General features: G+C 44.5%; 1 protein-coding gene across 2 annotated transcripts in view; it reads left to right on the top strand.

Annotated features, from left to right (window-relative positions):
• The window catches only part of FYB1 (FYN binding protein 1), a 136,252-nt gene extending 124,004 nt beyond the window's left edge, over positions 1 to 12,248 (top strand). For both annotated transcript variants that reach the window (XM_083154439.1, XM_083154450.1), the window contains 3 exons: positions 36 to 69; positions 10,742 to 10,773; positions 11,693 to 12,248. In XM_083154439.1, coding sequence (XP_083010565.1) covers positions 36 to 69; positions 10,742 to 10,773; positions 11,693 to 11,715 — 89 coding nt within the window. In that variant the 3' untranslated portion in view covers positions 11,716 to 12,248. The remainder of the gene's footprint in view (positions 1 to 35; positions 70 to 10,741; positions 10,774 to 11,692) is intronic.
• Positions 12,249 to 12,478: the final 230 nt, after the last annotated feature.

The following is a 12,478-nucleotide window of genomic DNA, read 5'->3' on the forward strand; positions in this document are numbered from 1 at the left end:
TTATTTAAACTAAAATATATTTTCTTTGTTTGCAGATGGCTATGTTTTGAGAAGCAACATAATTGATACGTAAGTGTTTGCAAAATCTCTGATATGGGTGAAATTTTCATGCCAAGGGGCACCCACAGTCTAAGTTTGAAAGAAATCCAGGTACTTGTGTAATATCTGGGCGCCCGATTTTTTCATTGTATTGCATTGCATTGCATCGCATTGCATACAATATAGTGGCATACAATTCATGCAATGCGATTTTTCATTGTAAAGACCAGATTTTTAATTGTATAGTCACCCATGGGTGATTTCATACCCCCACTATCCAACTACGCATGGAGTTAATTTTATATAGTGTGGCGAGCGCAGCGAGCCACCAATCCCGAAGCGTGGCGAGCGGACGCAGAATACATGTAAAGTAATCCGCGTCCCCTCGCGGGGCGCGCTGCACTCGCCACGCTTCGGGCTCGGTGGCTCGCTGTGCTCGCCACACTATATAAAATCAACTCCATGCGTAGTTGGATAGTAGTGGCATGCAATGAAAAAAATCGGGCGCCCAGATAATACACAAGTACCGAAATCCATGCTTGTGCACAGATGGTTGTGAAAAGAGATTGTGAACGTGGTACCTAGAAGTGTGGGTGTGTACTGCTACATCTGAGAGTAATCTTTTTAAATTGCCTGTATCCAAATGTAGATGACCCAAAGCAGTTAGTAAATTTATCTATCTCTCATTCCTTTTTTTCCCCACAAATGTAACAGTGTAATGTGGGCCAGGTGACATGAGGGAGATTGCTAGACTAATGAGGGAGAGAGGGAGATTGCTGCTATTTCAGGGAGTCTCCTGCAGAATGTAGGAGGGGAGATAACTATGATGTAACAGTGTAATGTGGGCTAGGTGACATGAGGGAGATTGCTAGACTAATGAGGGAGAGAGATTGCTGCTATTTCAGGGAGTCTCCTGCAGAATGCAGGAGGGGAGATAACTATGATGTAACAGTGTAATGTGGGCTAGGTGACATGAGGGAGATTGCTAGACTAATGAGGGAGAGAGGGAGATTGCTGCTATGTCAGGGAGTCTTCTGCAGAATGCAGGAGGGGAGGTAACTAAAAAGTAACAGTGTAATGTGGGCTAGGTGACATGAGGGAGATTGCTAGACTAATGAAGGAGAGAGGGAGATTGCTGCTATTTCAGGGAGTCTTCTGCAGAATACAGCAGGGGAGGTAACTATGATGTAACAGTGTAATGTGGGCTAGGTGACATGAGGGAGATTGCTACACTAATGAGGGAGAGAGGGAGGTTGCTATTATGTCAGGGAGTCTCCTGCAGAATGCAGGAGGGTAGACAACGATGGCTCAAGCATGACTAGACTTAAACCTGGACTGCTAGGGTGCATTGAGGACCAAGCTTGGGAACCACTGATGTATGAAGGCCATTGATATAATCCATACTTGCCTATATTGTTTGTCCCTCTCTGGGAGAAGCCCGGAGCAGAGACACTGCAGGAGGAGTCAGGGGGAGGGGCCTACACATCATTAGCACACCCCCGACCCAAGAAAACGGTCATGATTCACAGGTTAGCAGGTAGAGGACAGGGATAAATGCGGCAGTTTCTGCCACTTAGCTCCGCCCACTTAGCTAGGAACCCTACTGTACAATGGGTGCAGGGGTCTACCCAAATAATCAGGAGTCTCCCACAAAATCCAGCAGAGTAGGCAAGTGTAATATAAACGTGTTGGTACTTGTTTCCTAGCATGGCCACAATCGCGGGCATTGTGTGTCATTTTTAGTGGTATACGACGCGACCGACGCGATGACCCCGATTTTCCCATTGAAATGCATTGAAAATAGTCAAAATCGCGTCGGTCGCGTCGTATGCGGCTAAAAAAGCCTTAAATGGTCCAGACGCGATGCCCACAATTTCCCCATAGGAAACAATGTTAAATGGCTCAATGTACCCGCGATGCCCCCGATTTCTCATAGGGAACAATGTTAAATACCTCAATTTCACCAAATCATCATAGGGAACAATGGTAAATGGGCCAGAAAGCCCCAAAAACACCCCAGAACAGTGAAATGTCCCCCCAAAAATACTTTACGCCACCCCACGATCAACGCGAACCCGAAGTGTGGCGAGCGCAGCGAGCCCGCGAGGGGCGGCGGTACGCGTCCTCCGACCTTTTCATACCCCCACTATCCACTAGGGCGTGGAGTTGAGAATAGAATAGTGTGGCGAGCGTAGCGAGCCACCGAGCCCGAAGCGTGGCGAGCGCAGCGTGCCCCGCGAGGGGCCGCGGATACCTTCACAGGTAAACGCGTCCCTTCGCGGGCTTCACAGGTATCCGCTGCGCTCGCCACGCTTCGGGCTCGGTGGCTCGCTGCGCTCGCCACACTATTCTATTCTCAACTCCACGCCGACGTGGATAGTGGGGGTATGAAAAGGTCGGAGGACGCGTACCGCCGCCCCTCGCGGGCTCGCCACGCTTCGGGTTCGCGTTGATCGTGGGGTGGCGTAAAATACTTTTGGGGGGACATTTCACTGTTCAGGGGTGTTTTGGGGGGTTTATGGCCCATTTAACATTGTTCCCTATGATGATTTTGGTAAATTGACCCATTTAACATTGTTTCCTATGGGAAATCGGGGGCATCGCGGCTAAATTGAGGCATTTAACATTGTTCCCTATGGGGAAATCGCGGGCATCGCGTCGCGACCATCGCACCCGATTTTTTAGTGCTTGCGATGGCCGCGATGGCCGCGATGCCCCCGATTTTTCCTCACGATGCCCACGATCATGATCGTTGTGGCCGTGCTAGGAAACAAGTACCAACGTGTTTTATCATTTTCTGTAAAAAAGCCCAAGACTGAAAAAACAAAATGCTGCTGGTCAGGCACAGTTATTCTGGTACGAGTTGCACCAGTATTGTCAGACTGTCACGGCAACTGTTTGGCAACCATTGCGGGTGCAGCATTAAAAGTAAGATCCTGCTAGAGCCTCTGTTCCAGACCTGTTCCTGCCCCGGTGAATGCCAAACCCTCCCCCCCCCCCTCCCTCAATCACCATTGAATGATTTTCTCACTGTGGTCCAGGACTTGCTCGACGGCTGCGATAGAAACAGCCTGATCAGCACCGGAGCTGGCATCACATGACTTCCCTCCGAACGCCTGGGGACACCTGCGGTTTCCCTGACACTCACCCCAATTTCCTGCTTCATGTCAATCACCTTGCGAAAGGCCAGCGATTTCAAAAATTAGCAGGCCTTCCTGAAGAATGGCCTTGCACATACGGGCCGTACGCATGAATTACGTGTACTACGGGCCGTATGCGTGTACTACGGGCCGTACGCATGCGATGTCTATCGATAATCGCCCAGCCAGCAGATTTGCAGCAGTGCGATCGGGTTCGATTTAGGCTTAATGTGCCTGACCTAGGGATGCACACGTAAACCTGATTTAGATTTGCAGCTGAGCGATTATTGACTGTTTGTACACACTATACAATATCATCTAGGTTTTTCCCTTGAACTCCCAGGCGCACCATATAGTGCCTACACACTGTACAATATCGTTGATGATATTCATTGACATCACCCGACCCACCGCTGAACATTTAATTGTTGATTATATAGTCAAATTAAGCTGCATGCGCAGAAGACAGGGTGGGGGAGGGGGTCATTAACGACCTGCTGGAGCACGCATCCTTAACGATATCGAGTGCACACACACTGGACGATATTACAAAGTATATCATTCAGAAGGGCCAAATATTGCCATATACTGCACCTCCTTAGGGCTGCTCTGAACTTTCCAAAGCTGGTGGGAAATGCCACCTTTTGAAAGCCGCCACTTAGACAATTGACCCCCAAGTCTTCCCAACTATTCTCAGTGTGGTTGTGGTCACATCAACATTCAGCCAGCAGAAATGGGGATGGTTTCCAGGTAAGGATCTATAACAGAATAAAAGGAAGTTAGACATACAGTAGCTATATCATATACAACACGACAAGGAGTGGATCCCCACAGCGCTAATTCACAGGATCCTTTTTCAGTAATTTTTCTCTTCTTTCGGCCTTTAAAACCTCCAAGGTTATTTGTTCGAGACACCGGAAAAAAGAGAGAACAGTCTCCTGATTATCGTCAGCTTATGATAATATTAAAGTGACCCAATCAGTCACCACTCCAACTCACCTAGGCCAGCTAGGAGAGGTTCGCATAAAGGTATCTTTCAATGGAACATCAGATAAAAGGCACAATTGGAAATAGACTCACCTAGGGACAAAGCCCTATGTACATCCAAAGGTTTCTTTGGTCGATAGAAGTATGCACCGGGATACACGTCTCGTTCAGAGTAAAAAAAGTAACATTTATTGTATAAAACAGGATACTCCAGAAACAACCAGAATACAGCCACGTCAAAAAACCCCTATCCAGCAGAATAAAAGGAAGTTAGACATACAGTAGCTATATCATATACAACACGACAAGGAGTGGATCCCCACAGCGCTAATTCACAGGATCCTTTTTCAGTAATTTTTCTCTTCTTTCGGCCTTTAAAACCTCCAAGGTTATTTGTTCGAGACACCGGAAAAAAGAGAGAACAGTCTCCTGATTATCGTCAGCTTATGATAATATTAAAGTGACCCAATCAGTCACCACTCCAACTCACCTAGGCCAGCTAGGAGAGGTTCGCATAAAGGTATCTTTCAATGGAACATCAGATAAAAGGCACAATTGGAAATAGACTCACCTAGGGACAAAGCCCTATGTACATCCAAAGGTTTCTTTGGTCGATAGAAGTATGCACCGGGATACACGTCTCGTTCAGAGTAAAAAAAGTAACATTTATTGTATAAAACAGGATACTCCAGAAACAACCAGAATACAGCCACGTCAAAAAACCCCTATCCGGAATGGGGGCCAATTCGAGGCAGTAAGTCCACAGATGTTGCAAAGGTGGGTGTCTTGGAGTCCTGGATAAAATTTTGTAGCAAACACCAACGCGTTTCGAACCTTGTTGGTCCTTCCTCAGGGTGTAGACAAATTAAAATAAGGTCCTGGGGGGGTTTATATACCCTAAAGCCTCCAGGACTATCATAAAACCCGGCATATTCCACATCCATCTATTCCTCACTAAACCTATTTCCAACACTGAGAATCCTACAGTAATCCTAACAGCACATTATTAACAACAGTTCCAAAAGCAAACATCTTACCAATTTATAATAAATCGCATCAGATGAGCTATATCCACATTATAACGTTAAGTCATAACAATCCGGATTTTCGCATAAGTCCATGTCACTACATAGTTGCGGATCCCCACTTCCGGGGGCGGACGTTACTTCCGCTAAGTGACACGCAAATGCGCTTCATTAGATTCAGCCGTCACTTCCGCTGGGTGTATCGCGGAAACTCTCTGGCTGGAAACATATGCTTGCGTTGTCACCTGCGGCCGGCCTGTACTTCCGCTCTATGGGACGCATATGCGTGTCACCCGTATCCTGCATCACTTCCGGCTTGTACATTTCAGCATCTGAAGCGCAAACTGCATGGTTGTCAAGGATACCAATACGATCTTCCGGTATCCATAGGTCAGAGCGCATCTGTTCAATGTTAGATTCTAAGTATATATAGCGATAGTGTAGCGACCATCATATCCACATGCAAGAATATTTTAAAAAAGAGGTATTAGTCATAATATATCAACCGCAAAAGTCTGATAATTACATTTACAGGAGAAAACATTTCAATTCAAAATCGGCGTTTAAGCCGCGGGGGACCAGGGTTTTTAGATTATAAATGAGACGCATCTCCATTTGGGATAGTCTGACATCCCTGTCATCCTTTCTCCAATTGGGATTTATGGTCGTAATGCCACAAAACGCTCTTATTTGACTGGGATCGCTCCCATGATGGTTCTTAAAATATTGTGACACATTATGTGTCTCCACCCCCTTCCTGATGTTTCTCACATGTTCTGCTAAACGTATTTTTAAAGCCCTAGTTGTTTTTCCAATATATTGTTTATTGCAGGAACAGCGCAGCAGGTAAATACAATACTTGGAATCACATGTGATAAAGTCTTTAATAGTAAAGGTTTCTCCTGTATGACAAGATTCGTACCCCATAATTTTACTACTATCAGATTTATATATCTTACACATACTGCAGGTCCCGCACCTATAAAAACCTTTAGATTTGATATTATTTCTATTGTTCGGTATATTAATGGCGCTCCTTACCACCATATTACGGATATTCTCAGCCCTCCTATATATGAATTTCGGTGCTGGTCCTATATGCTTAGCCAAAAGGGGGTCTTTATTTAGTATGCCCCAATGTCTCTTTATTATTTGTTCGACCTGTTTGTGCTGTGTGCTGAACTTAGTAATAAACGGCACTCCCATCTGTGGGTCTTTTTTCTTTCTGGTAGATTTGTTAGTAGCCTCCAATCTGTCAAGTTCAGCCCCTTCCCTTAAAGCGACTTCCACCATCTCGGGATTATAACCCTTGACAAGAAATTGGGATTTAAGGGTATTTGCCTGGTCGTTGTACGTCACCAAATCAGTGCAGTTCCTCCTAATTCTGAAGAACTGACTCTTTGGCACGCTCTTCTTCCAGTTATCGTGGTGATTACTCTCGTAGGGGATAAACGAATTGCAATCTGTGCTTTTTACGTAATTCTTGGTTTTCACTATGTTATTCTCTATATAAATTGAGAGATCCAAGAAATGTACCTCCTGTTCACTTTTTTCAAACGTAAGTTTAATGGATAGATCATTACCATTTAGTAGTTGGGAGAAAGTATCTAATGAGGATTCATCTCCCCTCCAGACGAACAATATATCGTCAATGTACCGGGACCACGACACCAGGCTGGCACCAAAAGGGTGACCACTCCAAATGGAGGTAGCCTCCCACCATGCCATAAATAAATTGGCATAGCTTGGTGCCAGCCTGGTGCCCATCGCAGTCCCGGTCAGCTGTAAATAGTAGGAACCCTCGTACCAGAAGTAGTTGTTACTTAAAATCAGGGTAATTCCCTCTAGAATGAAGTTTTTAAGATCGTTTGGGGTTTTGTCCAGGTCCAAAAAATATTCGACCGCTCTTAGTCCAAGGTTATGCCTGATGATAGTATACAAAGAGGTCACGTCTGCCGTGACCCAAAAATTCCCTTCCTCCCATGTAGTGGCCTGTATTTTCTGGAGGACCGAAATAGTGTCCTTCAAAAAGGACGGTACCTTTTGTACCATCGGTTGTAGTAACGAATCTAAATAGTGGGACAAGTTAGATAAAATGGAACCCGTGCCAGCTACAATAGGGCGACCTGGCGGGTTCTCTTTACATTTGTGTATCTTAGGCAGTACATATATAACTGGCACGGATGGTGAAGAGATAGAGATATATTCCTTGACCTCTTTGGTAATCACGTTCTTCCTGTGATATAAATCCAAAAAGGTCTCTAATTTAGACTTAATCTTGTCAGTCGGATTCCCCCTTAATTTCTTATAAGTATGGGAGTCTGCTAGTTGCCTCATTATCTTCTCCTGATATTTGGTGGTATCCATAATCACTATGCTGCCCCCCTTATCGGCTGGCTTTATAGTGATATGTTTATTATCTTTGAGGCTTTTCACTGCTTCCCTTTCTTTTTTGGAAAAATTCGGATTCCTGATAGGCTTAAGACTTAATTTCTCAAGGTCCTCTTTAACAAGACGGTCAAATGTCTCCACGAAGCATCCCCTTTTGTGCTGGGGGTAAAGCGTGGACTTCTTTTTGAAGACAGATGTCGTGTCTTCTATTACTTCTGGTTCTTTATTGGAGTTAATCTCCTCAAAAAATCTTTTTAGGGTGAGTTTCCTCACCATTTTTTGCAGATCAATAAATACCTCGAATTGATCTGGGGTGTTGGTTGGGGAGAATTTCAGCCCCGGTACATTGACGATATATTGTTCGTATGGAGGGGAGATGAATCCTCATTAGATACTTTCTCCCAACTACTAAATGGTAATGATCTATCCATTAAACTTACGTTTGAAAAAAGTGAACAGGAGGTACATTTCTTGGATCTCTCAATTTATATAGAGAATAACATAGTGAAAACCAAGAATTACGTAAAAAGCACAGATTGCAATTCGTTTATCCCCTACGAGAGTAATCACCACGATAACTGGAAGAAGAGCATGCCAAAGAGTCAGTTCTTCAGAATTAGGAGGAACTGCACTGATTTGGTGACGTACAACGACCAGGCAAATACCCTTAAATCCCAATTTCTTGCCAAGGGTTATAATCCCGAGATGGTGGAAGTCGCTTTAAGGGAAGGGGCTGAACTTGACAGATTGGAGGCTATTAACAAATCTACCAGAAAGAAAAAAGACCCACAGATGGGAGTGCCGTTTATTACTAAGTTCAGCACACAGCACAAACAGGTCGAACAAATAATAAAGAGACATTGGGGCATACTAAATAAAGACCCCCTTTTGGCTAAGCATATAGGACCAGCACCGAAATTCATATATAGGAGGGCTGAGAATATCCGTAATATGGTGGTAAGGAGCGCCATTAATATACCGAACAATAGAAATAATATCAAATCTAAAGGTTTTTATAGGTGCGGGACCTGCAGTATGTGTAAGATATGTAAATCTGATAGTAGTAAAATTATGGGGTACGAATCTTGTCATACAGGAGAAACCTTTACTATTAAAGACTTTATCACATGTGATTCCAAGTATTGTATTTACCTGCTGCGCTGTTCCTGCAATAAACAATATATTGGAAAAACAACTAGGGCTTTAAAAATACGTTTAGCAGAACATGTGAGAAACATCAGGAAGGGGGTGGAGACACATAATGTGTCACAACATTTTAAGAACCATCATGGGAGCGATCCCAGTCAAATAAGAGCGTTTTGTGGCATTACGACCATAAATCCCAATTGGAGAAAGGATGACAGGGATGTCAGACTATCCCAAATGGAGATGCGTCTCATTTATAATCTAAAAACCCTGGTCCCCCGCGGCTTAAACGCCGATTTTGAATTGAAATGTTTTCTCCTGTAAATGTAATTATCAGACTTTTGCGGTTGATATATTATGACTAATACCTCTTTTTTTATATATTCTTGCATGTGGATATGATGGTCGCTACACTATCGCTATATATACTTAGAATCTAACATTGAACAGATGCGCTCTGACCTATGGATACCGGAAGATCGTATTGGTATCCTTGACAACCATGCAGTTTGCGCTTCAGATGCTGAAATGTACAAGCCGGAAGTGATGCAGGATACGGGTGACACGCATATGCGTCCCATAGAGCGGAAGTACAGGCCGGCCGCAGGTGACAACGCAAGCATATGTTTCCAGCCAGAGAGTTTCCGCGATACACCCAGCGGAAGTGACGGCTGAATCTAATGAAGAGCATTTGCGTGTCACTTAGCGGAAGTAACGTCCGCCCCCCGGAAGTGGGGATCCGCAACTATGTAGTGACATGGACTTATGCGAAAATCCGGATTGTTATGACTTAACGTTATAATGTGGATATAGCTCATCTGATGCGATTTATTATAAATTGGTAAGATGTTTGCTTTTGGAACTGTTGTTAATAATGTGCTGTTAGGATTACTGTAGGATTCTCAGTGTTGGAAATAGGTTTAGTGAGGAATAGATGGATGTGGAATATGCCGGGTTTTATGTTAGTCCTGGAGGCTTTAGGGTATATAAACCCCCCCAGGACCTTATTTTAATTTGTCTACACCCTGAGGAAGGACCAACAAGGTTCGAAACGCGTTGGTGTTTGCTACAAAATTTTATCCAGGACTCCAAGACACCCACCTTTGCAACATCTGTGGACTTACTGCCTCGAATTGGCCCCCATTCCGGATAGGTTTTTTTTGACGTGGCTGTATTCTGGTTGTTTCTGGAGTATCCTGTTTTATACAATAAATGTTACTTTTTTTACTCTGAACGAGACGTGTATCCCGGTGCATACTTCTATCGACCAAAGAAACCTTTGGATGTACATAGGGCTTTGTCCCTAGGTGAGTCTATTTCCAATTGTGCCTTTTATCTGATGTTCCATTGAAAGATACCTTTATGCGAACCTCTCCTAGCTGGCCTAGGTGAGTTGGAGTGGTGACTGATTGGGTCACTTTAATATTATCATAAGCTGACGATAATCAGGAGACTGTTCTCTCTTTTTTCCGGTGTCTCGAACAAATAACCTTGGAGGTTTTAAAGGCCGAAAGAAGAGAAAAATTACTGAAAAAGGATCCTGTGAATTAGCACTGTGGGGATCCACTCCTTGTCGTGTTGTATATGTAACTTTGGGTTTGGTAGCCCTATTTGTGTGATCCTCTAGCTGCTTGTTCCGTGTGAGCGCAGGTTGTTATCCTAAAAAATCTTTTCCCAGTAGCTATATCATGTAAACATGACATACTGTAGGTAGCAGGTTGTGATGACATAATAGACCCTATACCAGTGGTTCCGGAACTGTGTACCTAGGCCTCTTGTGGGTTGGTGGTCCAGGACCAAAACAAAACCAGTGCTAGTGGCAGCCAACTGTACACCCGCCCCCTCCCCCACATAACTAAACCCAGAACTTTTATTCTAGGGGGTGATGTGAATAATATGCTGGTACTCTAGGGGGCCTGTATTCTGGATAGTTTGGGAACCACTGACCTATACCATATTTTGTCAATGATTTTTAATTTAATGTACAATATGTTTTTGTTTTTTTTATTGCAGTGATGGGGAAATCTATGATGATATTGGAGAAGGTAGGTGCACTGAGGTCTACTGTCTTTATTTTGGATCTAAAAATGTTGCCACAAATTCCTTGGAATGATGAAAGAAACACGCTACAACACAATCTAAAACTATCTTTACAGTACTGGTTGTATTAATACTGTTATACTGTTGGCGAAATCATCTCTAGGCCAAATGTAAATGTATGTACAGTTAAATAACAAAATGGAATAAAAAGCAATGATAAGATAATAGTCACCTATTGCCAAGCAATACTTTTATTGGTCAAGTATTCCTCGGCTGGTAAGTAGAACAGCTTGCCCTCCCTACCAGAACGGCCGGGAGGCTCCCTAAAATCGTGTGGCACTCCCAAACACCCACGCCCCTTTCTCCGGAATGGTGGGAAAACCTCCTGCATCCCCCTCCATCCCACCACACTTCCCTTGAGTTTGGACTCAATAATGTTTTTCATGCTGAATCACATCATCATAGCCCACCCCGCACTATTGAGTGCCTGTTTTCTCTGCACTTTAGAGTGGGGGGTGGAGCCAGGAAGACACAATCATGCCACCAAGGACAACGTCCCCTATGCAGTGCTGCCGGGCCCTGGTAAAAAAAAGGGGGCATGGTCAATGGAGGCGGTGTAGCCACGTCCCTGTAAAAAAATTTTTTTGCAGGGGGAGCAAGCTAGGTGCGGGCAGATGACCATACTGCTGGTGGGACACCTGCTTATGTAGAGAGGACAGGCTACCGCTGCAGTTGCCACTCTCCGCAGCTCAGCACTTGGGTAAAAAGTACCCTACCCATCTCGACACCACTGCCCCAATGCGCTGGAGGCAGGGGGCAATCAATTCAGAAATTATCTTTACTTTTTATTAAAAATATATGCATGTTGCGACCAAGCTACTATGAACTGATTACCTTAATAATACCTTCACTTTCTTTCTACAGATTGCATCTATGACAATGACTGAATAAACTTGGATGCATGTCAGCTACAGGACTTCACACTGTACTGTGTTCTCTATAGTCTCTAACATCCAGGGACAAGAACGCAACACCCAGTACAATACTGTTGTAAATATGACCACTGTAAAATGTCGCTTTCTAAGATAAATATTGCCAACTAGGTGATTCATCGCGCCCTTCGGGCGCTCTTCACACCGGCGTAAGGGGCTGCGCCCCCTTAATTTGTGAGTGTTTGTATTGTGAGAAATATGGTTAGAATTGTATGAAAGATGCCCTGTATTGCAACTTCAGTTATAGGTGAAATGTGTTAAATAGAGAGCATATAATTTGGAAGGGGGTGTGTATTGTTTTGTTTCATTAAAAAGGGGTTACAGAATAAGAATATACATTGATAGTGTGGAGGGTACAGTGACATTTGTGGGTGTGGGGGTGGGGTGTGTCCGTGTGTGTGTGTGTGCAATAGTATAGTAGGGTGTTTTTGAGTCAGCGGCTCCCCACTGGCGGAGGTCACGACACAGGAAAACAGGAGGCTGGGTAGTGATAGGGGTGTGTGGGCATAAGGGGGACTAAAGAGGAGGGTGGGGGACACTGTGCAGCTTCTGCCAGTGGGTGAGGGTCCAGCGTGGCAGCACAGGAGTACAGGACGGTGGCCCTGAGTCAGTGTCTCTTCCTACTGGATGGGAGTTAGGGTGCATGAGAGCAGGAGGCTGGGCTATAAGGCATGATAGGGGTATGTGGGCAACACCGCTTCAGCGACTCCCCAGTGGT

Source organism: Crinia signifera, chromosome 1, assembly GCF_055691185.1.
Source record: "Crinia signifera chromosome 1, ASM5569118v1, whole genome shotgun sequence".
Taxonomy (NCBI): Eukaryota; Metazoa; Chordata; class Amphibia; order Anura; family Myobatrachidae; genus Crinia; species Crinia signifera.